The 22,088-nt window shown below is 35.4% G+C and overlaps 2 protein-coding genes across 2 annotated transcripts; one reads left to right on the plus strand and one right to left on the minus strand.

The window, feature by feature from the left end:
* Positions 1 to 3,078: 3,078 nt before the first annotated feature.
* LOC139430189 (piggyBac transposable element-derived protein 3-like) lies at positions 3,079 to 3,780 on the plus strand. Its single transcript, XM_071196853.1, has one exon. The coding sequence runs from the start codon at positions 3,079 to 3,081 to the stop codon at positions 3,778 to 3,780; it is 702 nt and encodes a 233-aa protein (XP_071052954.1).
* Positions 3,781 to 6,570: 2,790 nt separating this feature from the next.
* LOC111422263 (piggyBac transposable element-derived protein 3-like) lies at positions 6,571 to 10,158 on the minus strand. The gene is made up of 4 exons (XM_071196854.1): positions 10,151 to 10,158; positions 9,778 to 10,095; positions 8,950 to 9,677; positions 6,571 to 6,575 (listed from the first exon to the last, which is right to left on the minus strand). Exons 1-4 carry the CDS (start codon positions 10,156 to 10,158, stop codon positions 6,571 to 6,573), a joined length of 1,059 nt encoding a protein of 352 aa, XP_071052955.1.
* Between the last annotated feature and the right edge of the window lie 11,930 nt (positions 10,159 to 22,088).

The following is a 22,088-nucleotide window of genomic DNA, read 5'->3' on the forward strand; positions in this document are numbered from 1 at the left end:
AAAAAATATAATAAATAAAATCAGAATAACAATGAAATTACCGTGTTAGGATGTGTGGAAGCCGCGCCTAAAACATCATGTAGGGAAATTGAATGTCAAGTTGGAATTAAAAAATCGACAGCCTATGCGATTCTAAAAAAGTATAAATATAAACCCTACAAAGAACAAATAGTTCACCATTTACACCCGGGAGATGCCGAACGACGTTTGGAATTCTGTAACTGGTATTTGAACCATGCACAAAATAATATTGAATTTAGTTCCTCTATTATATGGTCTGATGAGGCATATTTTACCAGCACAGGAATCTATAATCGTCATAATAACAGGCATTGGCATCAAGAAAACCAACATATTGTAATTGAGCGGGAGCGTCAAGGAAAATTTGGTTTTAGCGTGGCATGTTTTATTATTGGGCCACGAATTGTTTACAAAATATTTGAAGGAAACCTTTGCGCTAATCGCTATTTGGCCATCTTGCAAGAGGCTTTGCCAGAGATTTTGGATGATATTCCTCTTCTTCGGCTAAATAATATTTATTTTCAGCAGGACGGAGCTCCCGCTCATAATGCGCAGTTAGTGAGTCTCTACCTAACTGCAAAATTTCCTGGTAGGTGGATAGGCACACATGGTCCAACGCGATAGCCAGCAAGATCACCTGATTTATCTATTTTGGACTTCTTTTTATGGGGATATATCAAGAATCGGGTATATAGTACCCAGAATCGAACAAAATTGGAATTGAAAATTGCTGTAATTGATGCTTTTTCACATTTACAGCAACATCCCATAACTATTCTAAATGCAATTAAACGCATTACTAAACTTTGTGAACAATGTGTGCATCAAAATGGTAACAACTTTGAACAATTCTTGTAACTTGAAGCCATATTTGCATAATGTTTAGTTTTTAATAATTTTTCGTTTTTAGCAAACAAAATTTAATAAATACATTTTTTTAATAAGTCAATAATTAATATTATAGTATTTTCAAAATTCTTTGTTTATTCTGGTATCCTAGCAACGCGATCACTTAATTTATCATAGCCTACTTATAAAATAATGTGGTTTCTTTAATTTCGAGGTTAATTATAAAGGTAAGTATAGAGTATTATATATCATTGAAAAGCTTGAAAAAATTCTAGTTCAATAAAAAATAAAATATAGGTGGTTCCATTTAAAAAAACCTAAGTTGTGTTTATAACTCAAAAACCGTGATGTCTAGAAAAATTCTACGTGCATCATTGGATTCTACGTGAAAAAATCTATTAGAACCCGTTTTTACTTTTTTACTAAGTTTCCGGATAGCCGAGATACGGTGGGTGTCTGAAAATCGTAAATTTTGAAATACTCCCTGTATGTCAAAAACGAAGAGGTCTATGAAAACTTGGTTTGCGCTATTGTAAGTTTCACAAAAAAGTAGCTCAGGTTCGTGAAAACCGCAACTTTCTATCTTTCATAATAACTGAGATACCCTGCAAACCCATCGAAATTTGGACACACTGTACAGGTGTCCCGTTAAGCGTACGGAGCGGCTGTATCTCAACAACGGTAAGGCCTAGAGGTTTGGGAAAAAAATCCTTATAAGCAAAGTGGGCAAGAGAAATAGCTGGAAATTATTTTGAAGTTCGTAATTCGACCGCTAGGGGGCGTAACTGCCATTGAGAAACATAAAATTCCCGCTATCTCAGAAAGTTAGACGATGAGCTATAACGTTGACAACATCATTTAGTAGCTTGGATAATACCGCATCGCTTTTGTTTTGCGATATTTTTCATATCTGTCATAATAAGGGAGGGGGAGGCCAATGCGTTTTGAAATGTTTACATTTTAATATCTCCTGGACCATTCAACCGATTTGAATATTTTTGGTCTTGTTTGGTCTTGCATTTCATGCTCTTTTAAAAGATATTTTCAGTAAGATCGCTTGGTTTAAAACAAATAAGCTACAGGGCGTTATCTGCAGCGGTTACATATTTTTGTGATTTTTGAAAAAAAGTTAAATGGAACGGTACTATTTAATTCACAGACCGTTGATCACCATAAAATTTGCTAAATATTAGTGAAAACCGCATCTCGATGTCTCCATCCATACTCGAATTATAAAAAAAATGTAAAAAATTCGTATATCTTAACCCATATCTTCCGAGTGTTCCATTATTGGAACGGTTAACTTATTAATATTTTTAACATATTTTCGAGAATGTTCATTATTTGTTCTTATACGTTGGTACTACCGGGATTGTTAGCTGTCAAATTCAATATTTGACGTTGTACGTTTCGCATCGACATTTGTAAAAAACAAGTATAAAAACCGAAAGTTTCTTTCAAAATATGGATCGCCGTAAAAAGTAAGTATTTTCTATTTATATAACAAATAAATCTGATACCGTTCCGTTTTTGGAACAGTAGGATAATATGCCTGTGTAAAATATTCCAATTTGATCCTTTTATTTGCAGAATTCTGTTATTTTATTCTAGATTATCAGTAGGCGATATAATCACACTAATAGTAGAAAACGATGAACTGTTGAGTGGAGACATTTTTATAACACCACCTGATGGGGAAATAAGTGAAGAAGATAGTGGTGATGAAGAGTCAGTAAATATAAATCACTTATCCAGGGGTCAGTTGTTAGCAGAAGCCGAATATCGCACTACAATATCATCAAAAGGCGGAGTACAATATGTGCATGATGTCACGAATGAAAACGAATCATTTGAATTTTCAGTCGCTTCCGCTTCTACAGCAGCGCATCGATGTTACCAGGAAATGGAAGTTCATAGATATTACCGGAAAAAGAAGAAAAAGTAACTGAATATCCCTATTTTTTGGAAAACATAGAAAAACCTGTAAACTCTTTCGAATTATTTTTTGATAGTAATGTTTATGAACTTTTGCGTTCGGAAACAGAAAGAAATGCTATTGAGAAAGGTAATCATGCATTTAGGGTTACAACGATTGAAATAAAGCATTTTATTGGAATCCTGTTGATGAGTGGATATAACAGTGTTGCCAGATACAGGATGTATTAGGAGAAAAGTATCGACTGCAACTATCAAGGAATTTCATCCCTTATGTCCCGAAATCGATTTGAAGAACTATTACGTTATTTTCACGTTGCTGACAATGCTAATCTTACTCAAGGTGATAGGTTTGCGAAAGTTCGTCCACTTTGGGATTTGCTGAATAAAAGGTGGTTGAAATATTACCCTGGCGATAGAAACTTGAGTATCGACGAGTCAATGATTCCATACTATGGGAAGCATGGAGCTAAGCAACATATTCATGGAAAACCAATAAGGTTTGGTTATAAAACTTGGTCTATGTGTACGCGTCTAGGTTATTTGATACACGGCGAACTTTATCAAGGAGCAAGAACCGGAAACACTCATACAGAATTTGGTGTCGGTGGATCAGTTGTCTTAGACCTACTATCCAGACTACCTCCAGCTAACTATAGTTTATATATGGATAATTTTTTTACCTCTTTACCATTGCTGAACGAACTAAAGAAATTAGGTCATGATGCTACTGGAACAATTCGAGAAAATAGAGTGGAAAAAGCACCACTAAAAGATAAGAAAGAAATGAAAAAAATGAAAAGAGGTAGCTACCATCAATGCACAGATGTATTATCTGGAATAACACTGGTCCGATACAACGATAATAATATCGTTACGGTTGCATCCACCGAGTCCGGTTTCAGACCTATTGGTACCGTAAAGCGATACTGCAATAAACAAAAAAAAGCTGTCGATCAACCCTGTCAATTATAATAAGTATATGGGTGGAGTTGATCGCTTAGATCAAAATGTGGGATGTTATAGTGTTGCGATTCGGCTGAAAAGATGGTACTGGCAGCTTCTGATGTTTCCATTGAATGTTTCAGTGAACAACGCCTTTCAGCTATACAAAATTTCTCCAGAATACAAAAATAATCGCCACGATCTTTTATCTTTTACAAGGTACATTGTGACTACATACTTTATGTTGAAAGATACAACAAACTCAACATCACCCACAAAGATTCCAGTGCCTAAATCGTCTTTGGCAGTCATAAAAAGAGTTGCTGATAGTGTACGATTAGATGCCAGTAATCATTTCATTGGGAAACAAAATAAACAAAGTCGATGTGCACTGTATCATAAGAACACCACAATGAAATGTATAAAATGTAGTGTTGCTTTGCATCATAAATGTTCAACTAGTTTTCACACGACATAACACCCGAATAGTAATAAGTTCATATGTATCTTTTAGCTTCAAGTATGGTGTTTATTGTTGAGTTATTAATTACTATAATAAAAGTTACAAAAAAAGTTTTTCATTTAGTCTTACGTATCGAACCGGGTAATATTATTTAATTCTAAAAATATAAAACTAAATGTCGTATACATTTTTTTTGTTCACTACTGTATTTCTGAACGACGTAAGATGAACGGATGTAAATCTTATAAGAACCTGGCATATTTTTGTAGATCTGGGATAATATGTGTTAATCGGATCAAGTTACCTTAGGAAACAAATAAGAGAGAACAAAAATTTTATTATCTAGAACCTTCCTTCACACTTTATCCAAGCTTAGAACTGCTTCAAAACTACTTTTGAGGCGTGTTGAAAAGCCAACGGATCAATGAATATCAACAATGATAATAAAACAAAATAAACCAAAACACTTAGAATAACTTAAATTTTTGGCAAAAATAACTCACTAATGTGCGAAATGCCTTCCATAAACCTCGATGCATTTATTTAATCTAGTTTCGACGAAAAAAAAAGCGCTGCTTAAGTCTCGGCCCTGGACACGTTTCTACTGGTATTTAGTGTTTTGTCATATATTCCCTGGTTATTGTTTTTTCGTGAAAAGTCAGGTCGTTTAGTCTACCCAATAGATAAAGGGGTGAAAGCAATGTGGGTTTTGCTCGAACCAAGAATGCATATTATGCAAGTTTACATCAGCTTGTGGACAGATGCTTCATGCATCCATAGCATTTGTGATAAAAGGTTTGGATTTGCCCAAATCATATTTAAAAGTCAATGGGAATAGTTCAGTCTGTTATCATAACCGGTATCTGTTAAGGCCTGATATAAAACAACGTGGTGGAGATATTATTCTCTTGAGAAATCTTGTGGACAACTGTTTTCGGAGTTCCCAGATTATGTGGGATCACATTGCGCGCCAATGTGATTTACGAATTCATAGAGATGTCTGAATGGGCTACACGTTGCCAGTTTTCCGTAATCGCTAAGTCAATCTTAAAAACACTTCTAGAGAAAAATGTCTTTCTTTGTCGTAATTGCATTGCACATTTTTGCCATGCAGTTGCATCGTATTCGAAACATTGAAAATAAATCATCATACGCTCTATCATACGCTTCTGCGTTAGTAAATGACATGTTTAAAATTACCATGGTTATGTGATTTGTTTTTCTCGATGAGGTAACTGGATCCGATTGATGGCACTCGAGTGTTTAACATTTTCTTCTATAACTCGAGAACGGGTGGCGATATCAAGATGCGGTTTTCACTAAAATTTTGCAAATTTTATGGTGACTAAGGGTCTGTGAAGTAAACAGTATTGTTCCATTTAACTTTTTTTCAAAAATCACAAAAATATGTAATCGCTGCAAATAACGCCCTCTAGCTTATTTGTTTTAAAGCAAACAGTCTTACTGAAAATATATTTAAAAAGAGCATAAAATACTCTTTCAAACAACACAGAAAATATTCAAATCGGTTGAATGGTCCAGGAGATATTAAAATGTAAACATATGAAAAGGCATTGGCCTCCCCCTCCCTTATTATGACAGATATGAGAAATATCGCAAAACAAAAGCGATGTGGTATTATCCAAGCTACTACATGATGTCGTCAAAGTTATAGCTCATCGTCTAACTTTCTGAGATAGCGGGAATTTTATGTTTCTCAATGGCAGTTGCGCCCCCTAGCGATCGAATTACGAACTTCAAAATAATTTCCAGCTATTTCTCTTGGTCACTTTGCTTATAAGGATTTTTTTCCCAAACCTCTAGGCCTTACCGTTCTAGAGATACAGCCGCTCCGTACGCTTAACGGGACACCCTATACATTATATCTTTAGGTACTACGGTCAGGAATGTTCGCAACTTAATGGTGATTTTTTTAATAATGTATTCCTTATGAACCATGCTACTGTAGAAGTCACAAATCAATCAACAAAAAGTTTTGCAAAAAAATATATTAATTTGATTGAGTTAAGGTTGAAAGAATTTATGTCTATCAAGTTTTACACACGATTTCTAAAAAAAGAAGTAGTACAACACCCTTGGCAAGTAATTTTAAAAGATGGCCGTTTAGTCAAGTTTCCAAAATGGTACAACACTTGCCATTTTTCTTATCATAAAAAATATTATTGCCTTAAAACACGTTATTTAAAAAAACATACTTTTGTGTGTTATTTGTATTTACTTTCTATTTCCTCTTAACTTTGTTGGAAGATGTGCCAGTCAATATCTACGAACTACAAAATGTGGTTTCAACAAGATGGTAGCCCGTATGTCTTGCAAACAGACTCTTTCAAATAAGGTTAACCTAAAGACAAAATTAAACAAACAAATTTATTTATTATTAATTTTGTAGCATTATTCTCTTAAAACTAAGGCAAATGCTCAAATTATTTGCCGTCGGCACTAATACACGCTCTGCATCGTCACAGAAAAGATCTTTTTACTAGTTGTGCATCTCTTTGCATTTATTTCTTCTGCTGCTGTATAAATATTGTGGCGCAGTTCGGCAAGATTTTCAATCGGTTTTTAATACACTATTCCTAATAAGAATCCTAATAAGAAAATCAAGAGGATTTAAACCCAAAGAATGAGGAGGCCACGTAGTCGAACCACGACGCCCAATCCATCTTTCTGGGTATTCTGTATGCAATCCCGTACAGGACAAGCATAATGAGCTGGGTAACCATCTTGTTGAAACCACATTTCTCTGTTGATATTAAGTGGCACATCTTCTAACAAAGTTGTTAAATCATTTTGGAGCAAATACAAATAACATACGAAAGTATGAATTTTTTAAATAACGCGTTTTTGGCAGGAAAACAGGTAATAATATTTTTTAGGAAAAGAGAAATGGTAAGTGTTATACCATTTTGGAATCTTGACTACACAGGCCATCTTTTAAAATAACTTGCCAAGAATTTTTTTCTTATTTTTACCAGAACAGGTATGGGTTGGCTTCTCACCCGGCGCCCGCTTGACGTTGAGTTTCGGGACATTCTGTATATCGGGTAGACGGACCAACCAACCTTGCATGGCGACCCTAAGGATCTATTGTACCCCGATAGATAACGTTACAAATTTCAACCGTGCAGTCCAACACTATTAACGAACATTAATACATTGCTCGGTAAAAAGTCCGACCAAAAAATCGAGAATTTGATACGATTAACAGCAGGGCAATGGCATAAAACATTCTCAACCGTCTCTGCTTCCTCCGCACATAGTCGGCATTCAACATCGTCTGCTAGACCCAACAAGTTGAGGTGTGCTTTTAATCGGCAGTGCCCAGTAAAGACACCCACTAGAACTTTAACACTGCTACGAGCAAGTCCTAACCCTAAGCAAACCCTAATAGTTTGACAGTGGCGATGTTAATAAACACCTTAGTATGTCTCATTCCAGGAGAACTGGTTCACAGTAGACGAAGTCTCTCTTCAGCCCACAGTCCAATCCTATATTTGGTCATCGCAAATGATACCTCAACTGCTGGTTGCGGCCCCACAAATGCTTTAGCGCCGCCCTCTCGTGCTAGCTCATCTGCCGCTTCATTGCCAGCAACCTCAGAGTGACCTGGAACCCAGATCAGAGAAACTCTGTTATCACAACGGTACAGCAATAGTATGCACTAAAATAAGGTTTACGTATTTTTTTATACGTATTAATAAAGCCCCTGAGGCAAGTTATAAGGGCTGAAAGTTAGGGTGAACGGTATATATTCGCTTATAGCTTGAAGACGAAGACAACTATCGAAGTGTAGTAAATGTAAACTGAGATTCATTTTTAACCCATATTATCCCAGATCTACAAAAATATGCCAGGTTCTTATAAAATTTACATCCGTTCATCTTACTTCGTTCAGAAATAGTGAACAAAAAAAATGTATACGACATTTAGTTTTATATTTTTAGAATTAAATAATATTACCCGGTTCGATACGTAAGACTAAATGAAAAACTTTTTTTGTAACTTTTTTTATAGTAATTAATAACTCAACAATAAACACCTAAACTTGAAATTAAGAGATACATATGAACTTATTACTATTCGGGTCTTATTTCGTGTGAAAATTAGTTGAACATTTATGATGCAAAGCAACACTACATTTTATACATTTCATTGTGGTATTCTTATGACACAGTGCACATCGACTTTGTTTATTTTGTTTCCCAATGAAATGATTACTGCCATCAAATCATACACTATCAACAACTCTTTTTATGACTGCCAAAGACGATTTAGGCCCTGGAATTTTTGTGGGTGATGTTGTGTTTGTTGTATCTTTCAACATAAAGTATGTAGTCACAATGTACCTTGTAAAAGATAAAAGATCGTGGCGATTATTTTTGTATTCTGGAGAAATTTTGTATAGCTGAAAGGCGTTGTTAACTGAAACATTCAATGGAAACATCAGAAGCTGCCAGTACCATCTTTTCAGCCGAATCGCAACTCGATAACATCCCACATTTTGATCTAAGCGATCAACTCCACCCAAATACTTATTGTAATTGACGATACAACAGGGTTGGTCGACAGCTTTTTTTTTTGTTTATCGCAGTATCGCTTTACCGTACCAATAGGTCTGAAACCGGACTCGGTGGATGCAACCATAACAATATTATTATCGTTGTATCGGACAAGTGTTGTCTCACACAATACATCTGTGCATTGATGATAGCTACCTCTTTTCATTTTTTTCATTTCTTTCTTGTCTTGTAGTGGTGCTTTTTCCACTCTACTTTCTTGAATTGTTTCAGTAGCATCATGACCTAATTTCTTTAGTTCGTTCAGCAATGGTAAAGACGTAAAAAAATTGTCCATATATAAACTATAGTTAGCTGGAGGTAGTCTGGATAGTAGGTCTAAGACAACTGATCCACCGACACCAAATGCTGGATGAGTGTTTCCGGTGCTTGCTCCTTGATAAAGTTCGCCGTGTATCAAATAACCTAGACGCGTACATATAGAAAAAGTTTTATAACCAAACCTTATTGGTTTTCCATGAATATGTTGCTTAGCTCCATGCTTCCCATAGTATGGAATCATTGACTCGTCGATACTCAAGTTTCTATCGCCAGGGTAATATTTCAACCACCTTTTATTCAGCAAATCCCAAAGTGGACGAACTTTCGCAAACTTATCACCTTGAGTAAGATTAGCATTGTCAGCAACGTGAAAATAACGTAAAAGTTCTTCAAATCGATTTCGGGACATAAGGGATAAAATTCCTTGATAGTTGCAGTCGATACTTTTCTCCCAATACATCTTGTATCTGGCAACACTGTTATATCCACTCATCAATAGGATTCCAATAAAATGCATTATTTCAATCGTTGTAACCCTAAATGCATGATTACCTTTCTCAATAGCATTTCTTTCTGTTTCCGAACGCAAAAGTTCATAAACATTACTATCAAAAAATAATTCGAAACAGTTCACAGAATTTAATGTTTTCCATAAAATAGGGATATTCAGTTACTTTTTCTTCTTTTTCCGGAACATCTATGAACTTCCATTTCCTGGTAACATCGATTCGCCTTCTCTTTGTTGAAGGTTTTGCTGTAGAAGCGGAAGCAACTGAAAATTCAAATGATTCGTTTTCATTTGTGACATCATGCACATATTGTACTCTGCCTTTTGATGCTATTCTAGCGCGATATTCGGCTTCTGCTAACAACTGACACCTGGATAAGTGATTTATATTTACTGACTCTTCATCACCACTATCTTCTTCACTTATTTCCCTATCAGGTGGTGTTATAAAAATGTCTCCACTCAACAGTTCATCGTTTTCTGCTATTAGTGTGATTATATCGCCTACTGATAATCTAGAATAAAATAACAGAATTCTCCAAATAAAAGGATCGAATTGGAATATTTTACACAGGCATATTATCCTACTGTTCCAAAAACGGAACGGTATCAAATTTATTTGTTATATAAATAGAAAATACTTACTTTTTACGGCGCTTGTTTTTTACAAATGTCGATGCGAAACGTACAACGTCAAATATTGAATTTGACAGCTAACAATCCCGGTAGTACCAACGTATAAGAACAAATAATGAACATTCTCGAAAATATGTTAAAAATATTAATAAGTTAACCGTTCCAATAATGGACCACTGGGAAGATATGGGTTAAGGAGCTTTTCATTAATGTATCACACATATATCTGAGGGCTTCAGGGGGTAAACTACCCCTGCTTTTTTGGAATAATTTAAAAACTATACTGTTGACTTTGGCGGCATTAAGTACCCTAATAGTACGTTTAAAAATATTAATTACGTGTTTTTTCCCATTTCCTCTGACCATCCCCTGCGTAATTACAGGGTAAGATAAACAACCCTTTCCATAAGAATATATTTTATTTTTCTTTATACGTTAAATAGTACTTTGAAAAAACTTATAATGATTACAAGTATGGGGTAGCAAAATATATTTTACATAATTGCTATACAAAAATGTTCAGTACAAATTTAAGTTTTCTTTTTATCCATGTTTAATGAAGTTTACCAACTTTATCATTTTAACGTTTTTTTTTAACTTAACGTTTATTTATTATTAACGAGTTAAGAAGCAATTCACAAAGAAATGGTTGTATAACTTGTATTCTACGTTTTTAGTTTAATTTGTTTTTTTAAGACATATTTATGCACAACTTGCACCCACACAACAGCTACGTCCCGGAAAAAGAAATAAACTTTTTCCGTGAATCCAAAAGTATTGCTATTGGACTACTTTAAACAGTTTCCGTGCGGTTATTATAAACATTACGGAAGAATTTTATTAGAAAAATCGCTTCAGAATAATGTATCCCTCAACTGTATAATGCCCTGATGTGGAAGATACGGGACACTTGTATATCCACTTGTAAGCCACGCGTACTTAAAAACATTAATAAATCGCGGGGAAGACAACTAATTATACGTTAGTGCTTGCAATTTTAAAATATTATCTCGCTTATGCAAATGGACATTGTAAATTCAGCCATTGAATTTGATCTTTAAACTTAACATCTGAACCACTCCAAGAATCCAGTAATAGTAATGTTTTGTCCAGTGTGTGGGAAATACATATATATTTTGTAGCCAATTTTTATATGGGCAGAAGTTGGTTTACCAGATTTTGAAGCCACAACGAATATCTAATGAATCTGCTTTGAATACTGTATTTAGTACCCTCCGCCCAAACGTGTCAGAGGATTCTTTTAAAATAAATACAGAACTGAAGAGTAGTTTTCCATCTGCAGATATGATGGGTTGCATTGTGTAGTTATACGTTGTCGATTACATCGACTGCACCACATATTCTGCGGTATAACCCCTAAATCAGAAACTTCTTGAAAAAAAGAAAACTTCAATTTGTACTGAACATTTTTGTATAGCAGTTTGAATACTATAAGCGAAAATATATTGCCTACCGCAGACTTCTAAACCTTACAAGTCCTTTCAAAAGTACTACTTAACGTATAAAGAAATCATCGTCTTAAATTATACCAAAATAGATAAGTAATACTCACAAAAAAAGTAATTTTGGGGGTGGTTAGGGTAGTTAGTTAACCCCAACCACCCCTAAATGTCGTATAGGGTCTATTTTACAGCATAAATCTTAATTTGCAATTAATTTACGATTTTATGCAAAATATTGTTCAAAAGTATAAGTTTTATCACATTGTTCCTATGGAAAAGGGTTATCTATTTTACCCCGTAACTTTGCAGGAGATGGTCAGAGGCAAATGAGAAAAAACACGTAATTAATATTTTTAAACGTACTGTTAGCGTACTTAAAATCCACAGCGTAGTTTTTAAATTATTCCAAAAAGGCATGGGTAGTTTACCCCCTGAAGCCCTCAGATATATGTGTGATACATCAATGAAAAGCTTCTTAAAAATGAGTAAGATCCGTATTGTATGATAAACTCAAGAATCTTCAGCATTGATGAAGCAATGATATCCCACCACGGGCATCACTCAGCCAAAATGTTTATAAACCCATTCGCTTTGGATTCAAAATATGGATGTCTTGTGGAAATGATGATTATCCGTACAATTTTGGCATTTATTGCGGTGATTTGTATTACAATCATGTCCAATCTTATTTTTAATTATAAAAATAATTTTATCTACAACTATTGAATTATCTATTCGTTATACATTTGATTTTTGACGGGTAATGACACCCATTACTCATGACTGACAAAGTGTTGAATAATGAAGCCATTATTCCACAGTTCTGACACGGCCTACTAATCAAAAAAATAAAATATTAACAGAAATGACAGCTTTCTTATATTGAGGTTTTGTCTGAAATATCTATCAAGTTTTTTTTTCATGTTTTTGATTTTTTTTTCTCAAAATTAAATAGTTGTAGATACAGTATACTATTCAACTTGCGTATAATGGATGTTACCCACTCAGATTACATCATCTTCGTGGGTAACAGCCGCCATTATACGCTTGTTGAATAATATTCTATTATCTACGACTGCTTGGATAAGTCATCATTACCGCACTCATTTGAGGTGATTTGAGTTACGTAATGAATTTCATTACCGCACTGGTTTCATTACGTAACGCATTTTAGCCTAATCAGAACAGACTTAATTTATTGAAACGAGCAACAATACAAAAGAAAAAGTGCTATCTACTTACAGAGAAACAATACTATTTATTATAAATATTAATGTTATGTTTTTGTAGTTCTAAACACTTATTCCAGTTGAGTAAACATCTTGTTGAAACTGACAATTCAAAATTGTCAACAATCATTTCAAAATATTTTTATAAATGTCAAATAGACTTTTTTAAAGAAATTGATTTTTTAGTAATTTTTAGCAGTCGTAGATAAAATGCTGTATATCATACGTGGGCTAGAGCATAATTACAGTACTCGTGTGATTACACGACTCGGTCTACGACCTCGTCGTGCAATTCTCCACACTCGTACAGTAATTATGTTTCTAGCCCACTTGTAATATAAATGACTATTATTCTATAACTTCATACATGTTGTTTTCAATTATGTACATTTATTAATTGTTTTTGTTTTTCTTGGAAATTTTGTAAAAACTTTTTAGAAACAATTTTGTCAAGGCACACATTGTGTGGTGCATACCAACCTATAGTAGAAGATGTGATATCTTTTAGCGGAAAAGCTTCAGGCCATCGAGTGAAGCGTTCGATAACTGTAAGTATATCAACGTAGGGACGGAGTGAGTGGTCCAATCAAGTCCATATCTATATATATGATATATATGATATATATATATATAATATATGATATTTCTTTTCTTTGGCGTAAGATTGCATAAGGTTTAATTTATAGAATTTATAGAGAATATTTTTCCATTACAATCGGGTTTGACAAGGAGTTTTGTCATGTGACAATGGGTTGGAAAACTGTATATAATGTAAATTGATTTCCATGTAAGGAATGTTTGAAAATTTTGATGGTAGAGTAGATTGCTATTAGTTTTCTATCAAAAGTTGAATATTTGGTTTGGCATAAAGTAAATTTTTTGGAAAAGAATGCTAATGGTTGACATTTTCTATTGATTGTTTGTGTTAAAACAGCTCCCATACCTGTGTTAGATGCATCAGTTGACAATGATAGGGTAGCATGTGAAGAGAGAAGATCTTTGGCTGAAGAAAAAGCGTTTGTCGTGTTGCAATGTCCAAGAAGTTGATGAGATCGTTTTTTGTTTTTGATAGTGAAGTTGATTTTGAAAGTGTGTAGAAGGGATCAAGAATATTCGAAATGTTAGGTAAGAATCTGTGGTAGAAGTTTAGCATTCTCAAAAATCTTTGTAACTCTTTCAGAGTTGCCAGTTTTGAAAAATGTGTTATCGCTGTGATTCTTGATTGGGATGATCTAATGCCATCGGCTGAAATATGATGACTGAGACAGTCCAATGATTTAACACCAAAAATGCATTTTTTGGGTTGGATATTGATATTGTAGGAACTTAATCAGTGAAATAAATGTTTTAAATGACGTATGTGTTCTTCTTCATTTCGACTTGCTACAATGATATCATCTAAATATACAAAAATGAAGGTTAGGCCTGAAAGTACTTCATTGATGAACCTTTGAAACGTTTGCGCTGCATTTCGAAGGCTAAAAGGCATGCTAAAAGACCGAAAGGGATTGTTATAGCTGTCTTTGGTATGTCCTCTTCATCTAAATTATTGTACGACTATTTGAATTAAAATCATATACAATACAGAAAGAGTACATATATTGTTGGTTTATATACATCCTTTTAGTAACATAGAAGAAACAATATTTAACATGGCTGCACGGTACGACAATTGTCTAATAATCGGTGACTTTAACCCAAACCCAGCCAAAAACAGACACATCAATCAATTTGTGATTATGTCAAAGTTTGTGCCCATCGCAACACTTCCGACGTTTGTCATGGCAAATAATCCCAACTCCAAGCCTGATTTAATCTTCTGCACAAACAACATAAGACCGCTCATCACGTCTGTTAATGTCATTCCTGATCTGTGCTCTGACCATCTGGGTCTTGTGATCTGCATTAATACAACCACTCGAATACCCAAAGTAGCTCCTACTCTGATCAAAAACTATAAACTTTGTAATATGGAAAGAGTGAACGCAGGAATAAAGGAATATGTGAGATCTAACCCTGTTATTACACCCGAGTCTATCGCAACCTTTAATAAACGCTTGCTTAATTTGGTGGATGAAGCGAGCCCTTCCAACATCAAGAAACATTACAATTTTCCTTTGCCATTTATTCTCCGGTTGATTAAGGAAAAGAGACGACTCTACCGCGATTTTAGATCCTATGAGGAGCCTGCTCTGAAAAGAATGTTCAACGAGCTTAATAAAAATATCCAAAAACTAGTGCAGCAATTCAGAAGCGAAAAATTCATGGAGGCCTGTGACAAAATCAACAGAAGCAAGGGTAAAAACTACTGGCAAAAAGTCCGCAAACTTTCGAAGTACCAAAAGTCGCCAGAAACCCAGGAGCTTATTGACCCTACGGATGGCTGCTCACACTCTAGCCCGGAAAAAATAGTAAACATCCACGCTGAATACCTTGAGAGAGTGTTTTCCTTCAGCAATGAGGCCCTGTTCTGCCCCCACAACAAAAACACAGTAGACAATTGGTACCAACACGCCTTTCTCAATTCGTCCGAAACGCCTCAAGATGCTCTAATGCAGGAAGTAGAATACTTCACACTACTTAACAGAGGAACCAACACAGCCCCTGGATACGACAACATCTCAAGGGAAATCTTAAGGAAGCTGGATCTTGATATCCACGCCTACATAAGAAAAATTTACAACTATTGCCTTACCACCCAGCATTTCCCACAAGATTGGAAGACCTCTATTATCATATGCATCCCCAAGAAAGATTCTTCTCTATCCGACCCTGCGAACTACCGTCCTATCTCATTGCTACCCGTAATGGGGAAGCTTTTCGAGGTACACTTGAAGAACAAGCTGCTCGATGTTGTTGCAAGGAGGATTCCGTCATACCAATTTGGATTCCAATAAGGTAAATCTACATCTCATCCCTTGGCAGTGTTTGTCTCAAACTTCCAAGTCGCACGTTACCAAAAACAACAATCCGCCGCAGTCTTCCTGGATGTTCGGAAGGCATTCGACTCCGTATGGCACAGAGGTCCACTGTACAAGCTAGCTATGTTGAAAATCCCATCTTATCTTCTTAACCTGCTAAAAAAATTTCTTTCAGACCGCTCCTTATTGGTTAAAGTGAAAAACTACTACTCTCACAGTTTCACCGCTCAACAAGGTCTCCCTCAAGGCTCTGCCATCTCGCCAGCACTGTACAACGTCTACTGCCATGACATCTACAACGACAACCCAGACGTCTTCGATCCGATGTCTTACGCCCTACTTTATGCCGATGATACTATTCTCGTCGCACATGATGTAGCACTGTACATTCCATCATCAATCCTAAGGCTGCAGACGGTCATCCAAAACATAGAAGAATGGTACCGAAAATGGCGTATCCTGATAAATCCTTCCAAAACCCAATTCTTCATCCCCTTCCTCCCTATTCGCGTTGCTCCTCCCACAATAATAATTCAATCTTTTCCTATCACAGCTTCACCAACTTGCAACTACCTCAGCATTACCTTGGATAGAACCCTTAAATTCTCTGCCCACGCCATCAAAGTAAAAATGAAAGTCAAAAACCGCGCCAAACACTTCCGTTCACTGTCATATAGAGGCCGAGGACTATCCACCAAATGCGCTACTCACATATACACTTCAATATGCCGATCTATAATCGAATATGCCTCATTAATCATGACTGAAGCGCCGAGAGGATCACAGTACCATCTGGAAGTAGCAGAGAGAGCAGCCCTGATAATTATCACTCGCATTAGACACCCTCACAACCCACTTTTCAACCCTTCCAACGAACTCCTTTACGACCTTACAAAGATTCCTCCTATAAACTCCCGTCTACAATCCTTATCCCTTAAAGCAATTATGAACTTCCCCAAAAACGCCTTAAAAAATCTCATCATCATTCCCCTTTCCCCTACCCACTGTCCCATAACACGGCTCACACTTCTTAAAAAAATAAGGCCCAACTGAGAAGACCCAAGTACAACCAAACCGAATTCAAAGTCACGGGTAGGAAGACTAAGGTCTACAGCAGTTTTGGACTCTTTTTTTATATTTATTTTATATATGTATTTCTTTTCGTATTTCTTATTGTTATAATTTTTATATAAGTCCAAATAAATATTGTTTTCTTCTTCTTCTTCATATACAATATTTATTAATTTTTATAATAATTTTATACAACAACTTTCTGTGTGTTGTTTTCAAATTGTGTACATATATCAATTATTTTTATTTTCTTGGTAAATTTGATAAAAAGTTTTTTGAAACAATTTCGTCATGGCACACTTTGTGTGGTGCACGGCACACTACAGTATGATAAACTCAAGAATCTTCCGCAGTTTGAAATTTTTCATAAGCATCTCAGCATTAACGAAGCAATGATATCCCACCACGGGCATCAAATGTTTATAAAAAATAAACCCATTCGCTTTTCAGAAGATTCAAAAGATGGATGTTTTGTGGAGATGATGTTTATCTATCTGTAAGTCCACTAGGGGAACGGGTGGTGAATAGTATGTTATCAGTGATTCAAGGCCCACGAAACCATATTATATATTTTGACAATTTCATTACAAGTTATAATCTTTTTAAGGATTTAGCAGAACGAAACGTTCGTGCTTGTGGCACCATCAGAGAAAACTGAACAACATGTGTTCTGCATTTCGTCGGAGGAAACACTGAGTATCAATTTGAAATTTTTGATTTGAAAACGCCATTTTAGTTTTTTTTCATACTTTTTCGAAGATGCTACCGTCTCGAAATTACATAAGTTTATTGAGATTCTTATTTTTACTAGTCTTTACTATTATCTTAGTGTCAAGCCACAGGTCAAATAATGTAAAATTTAGCCCACTAGCACAAACCATGAATCGGAACAGATTTGATAAAATCAAACACATTTTTCATATGAATGACGACACCAAATATTTGCAACCTGATCTTCCCCGACACGATAGACTGCACAAAATTAGCCCAGTGATAGATCACCTTAACAAGCAATTTATTGTACCATTTGACCACCCACTGTCACTGGACGATCATAAAAATTGGGCTTTTCAAGTTAGGATTTAAATTATATGTTTTATGGTCTCGTTCGGGGTATGCCTATAGTTTTGAGGTTTACTCAGCAGGTAAATATATTGATCGTTTACCTGGCGAACCAAACCTAGGAGCAGTATCAAATAGAGTTATTTAATTGTTACGACCAGTCCCAAGACGTAAATCATGTTATTTATTTCGAGAACTTTTATACCAATATTACGTACGCAGAGGAACACAAGGTATGGAATTCTTGGAAACAAGCTGGAAAGACAATAAGCAAATTTTATTACTTTCCACTTATGTTGGTTTTGAACCAGCTGAGAGTGTAACCCGCTACGTCAAAAAACTGAAAATGAATGTCCAAATAACATGTCCGCCAGACATAAAAAGATACAATGCTCACATGAAAGGCGTTGATCTGATGGACAGCTTCATCAGTCGATATCGTATCCGCATGTATATGTATAACGAGGCTATTCTATCACCGTGCCTATTAGTGCAATTAAAGTGAAACCTCAAAAGGACATTATGACGTTAGCTGACTTCAGAACTGAGGTTGCTGAGACGTTATGCCGGTATCAAAGTCGGTCAGAAAGTAAAAGAGGAAGATCAAGTGCTAATAGTCGACGAGAAGAAACCCCAGAACACTCCAAAAGACCACGGTCAGGTGCACAAGTCGTACCCTCAACTACGCACGTTATGATCGTGTTGGACATGAAAAGTATTTATGGATTCCAGAAATAAATATAAATACAACAATTGTAGAAATTTACCTCTTGGATTTGTAAGAAATGTAAGTTTGAGGTGTGTTTTTAATCGGCAGTGCCCAGCAAAGATACCCATTAGAACTTTAATGCTGCTACGAGCAAGTCCCAAAATATTCCCGGGTTTGCCAGCGGTGATCTTAATAAACACCATAGCATGCCTCGTTCCAGGAGAATTGGTCCACAGTAGGCGAAGTCTCTCCTCAGCCCACAGTCCAAACCTATGTTTAGCCATCGCAAATGATAATAATAATAATAATAATATATATCTTTATTGCCCAACAAAGTACCAATTACAGGACAATATTATTCTACACAGAAAAACAAACTTACATTAACACAAGAATCAATTAAACACTAAGAGAAAACATTGCAATCGTCTTTTAGGTTTACAAGCCTGCACATTCTTTGTAGCGGAGCGCTAGCCCGCACGTTGGTTCTACTATTCTTCAAATAAGACACAGCTGTATCGGGTAGCGTGGCTGGGTACACTGAAGTTAATGCAAGAGAGTAACCAGTTACAATCCGTTTCACCACTCACCAGTTTTATAATAAATCTAACGTCGAGATCATCCCTTCGAGTGTCAAGCGACGAAAAATGATGACTTTGCAACAAAGATTGGTAGTGCCACGAACAGGATAAGCTCCATCCACACGAAAGGAAAGATACTTTAAAAACCTTTTTTGAATTCTCTCCGTGAATAAACGTGAAGTCGGAGTACAAAGCCAAGCATCCTCGCAGCACAGGAAGCGACATCCTCTACGTGCGGTAAAAATGGTAGTCTGTTATCAAAAGTTACTCCCAGATCTCAGATAGAAATCAACTTAAGCAGAGAGATTCCACCTATACAGTAGGATGAACGGATTGCGTAAATGTGACAGCACTACATTTCTCCACATTAAACCTGAGCTGATTACGATTGCACCATTCCACCAAGATATCAAGACCCGACTGCATCGAAGCCACGTCTTCATCCGAGATCATAGGACGAAATATCTTAAGATCATCAGCATAGGCCAATACACCAGACTTAAATCTGTTTAATAAGTTGTTAATAAATATTACATGGACCTAAGTTAGAGCCCTGTGGGACACCAGATCGTACAATAAAGTCCACCGAAGAAAAGCCATTATAAAATACATAATTGGTCCTATTTGACAAATACGATGAAACAAGACACATGAGCCCGGGGGAAAAGCCAAACATACTGAGCTTCTGGAGGAGAAGATCGTGATGGATCGCATTAAACGCCTTGGAAAAGTCAGTGTACAGGGTGTCCCAATTTCGATGTCCGCATAGGCTATCTCCGAAACTAAAAGAGATAGAAAAAAAGTAGCTTACATGTCATGATCTCGTTTTTCGAGAAAATGCTAATGCCGAAAACTCCGAACAGCTACCGTCTTTTGTTTTCGCCCTATCGGCAAAAACTGAAAATTTTGCGAAAACGACAATCGCGAATATCTCACTTATTATCAAAGATGGAGTATTATAAATAATACATTATATGGGCAACTTTTTACGAAGAATTCAGTGGCGTAGGTAGAATTTTTTTCCCACCTTTTATTTTCGAGATTTTGCAAGTAACTTTAATTTTTTAAATGGAAACCATAGTTGGCTATGGCCTAAAATAATTCGGTATTTTTTTCTGATAACAAATATATATAGTTTGTTGGGTATATTTCTTATAGTTATTGAATAATTAACAATATTTCTTTTTGGTCTTTCTAAAGCAATTGTGTGTATCTAAAAGTTAATGTTGCTATGGTGATAACCACACTATGATGCAAACTAATGTTCTTAAGTTACTACATATAATTTATTTTGCCTACGCAGTCTACGCAGATTCTGCAAAATAACAAGAATGTGTTTTAACGCAGTAAGGTTAACAATAATAAGAATTTTATTAATTTAATAAATAAAACAATGAACAAAAAACAAAAAACAAGTAAACCATTAACAACAAACATTTATAACAAAAAAAGCAAACAAAAAAGGTAAATATTTTTATAATCAAATTACAAATGTTCAAATTGCGCGCCTTCATTATTAATACAAAGAACACAACGCTTTCTTAAATTATTTATAGCATTGTAAATATGAACATTGGAGATAGAATTTAATGCAGCTTCAAAATTTTCTATTAATTCATTTAAATTTTCATGTGTTGTTTTATACAAAATATTTTTTATATGTCCCCAAAGAAAAAAATCTAGTGGCGATAAATCGGGTGATCGTGGTGGCCATCTATGAATAGAATTTTTTCCCAACCAATTATTGCCAAAGTTTATGTTTAAAAATTCACAAACAGCTCTGGCATTATGTGCTGGTGCTCCGTCGTGTTGATAATATAACATTTGGGACATATTCAGTGGTAAATTGTCGACAGAAGGTTCAATGTGCTGCTTTAATATACTGAGGTATCTATCTGCATTTAAATTTTCGTGGTAGATGCTATATGCCAAAATTCTGTTGTTTAAAAGGGCACACCACACATTGAACCCGAATCTTCCTTGAGAACGCCTGGCTATTGCATAATCCGGATTTGTATCGGACCAAAAGCGTTCATTATTGCGATTAAATATTCCCGCACTACTAACGTGAACTTCATCAGTCCAAATCACATTTTGAGCAAAGAGTGGATTAGTTAATTTTTCCAAATACCATCGACAAAATGCTAATCTTAGATTGGCATCTCCGGCACGTAAATGATGAATGACCCGTGCTTTGTATGGTTTATATTTATTTTTTTTCAAAATTCGGGAACAGCGGCTTTTGGGTACTCCGACGTCTTGTTCAATTTCTCTACAAGATGTAGATGGATTTACCGTAACTGTAGCCAACACATTGACTTCATCCTCCTGGTCATTTTGATACGTTTTTGGACGTGGTTTCGTGAAGGACCCGAACTCCATTAAATTTTGTGCTAAGCGACTAAAGGTTTTCGCGTGCGGTTGTCTTCTTTCTGGATATCTTATGAAATATAATTCTGCGGCTTGCATCGCATTCTTATTTGATAGAATATAGCATTCCATCATGTTAAATTTTTCATAATTTTCGAATTTCATTATAAAGTTTTATTCGGTTCTGTTATACGCGAGTTTCAAACTTCGTATTTTGAAACAATTTAACATCGACCTAAGCCTGCTACCCAAACATGAAGTAACTTAAGAACATAAGTTTGCATCATAGTGTGGTTATCACCATAGCAACATTAACTTTTAGATACACACAATTGCTTTAGAAAGACCAAAAAGAAATATTGTTAATTATTCAATAACTATAAGAAATATACCCAACAAACTATATATATTTGTTATCAGAAAAAAATACCGAATTATTTTAGGCCATAGCCAACTATGGTTTCCA

This window comes from Onthophagus taurus, chromosome 6, assembly GCF_036711975.1.
Source record: "Onthophagus taurus isolate NC chromosome 6, IU_Otau_3.0, whole genome shotgun sequence".
Lineage (NCBI taxonomy): Eukaryota > Metazoa > Arthropoda > Insecta > Coleoptera > Scarabaeidae > Onthophagus > Onthophagus taurus.

Coding starts and splice junctions, on each gene's coding strand:
- LOC111422263 (XM_071196854.1), bottom strand. Junction 9,678..9,777: donor GATGTTACCAGGAAATGGAA/GTTCATAGATGT, acceptor ATTTTTTGATAG/TAATGTTTATGAACTTTTGC.
- LOC139430189 (XM_071196853.1), top strand. CDS start 3,079: ATGTCCCGAAATCGATTTGAAGAACTATTACGTTATTTTCACGTTGCT.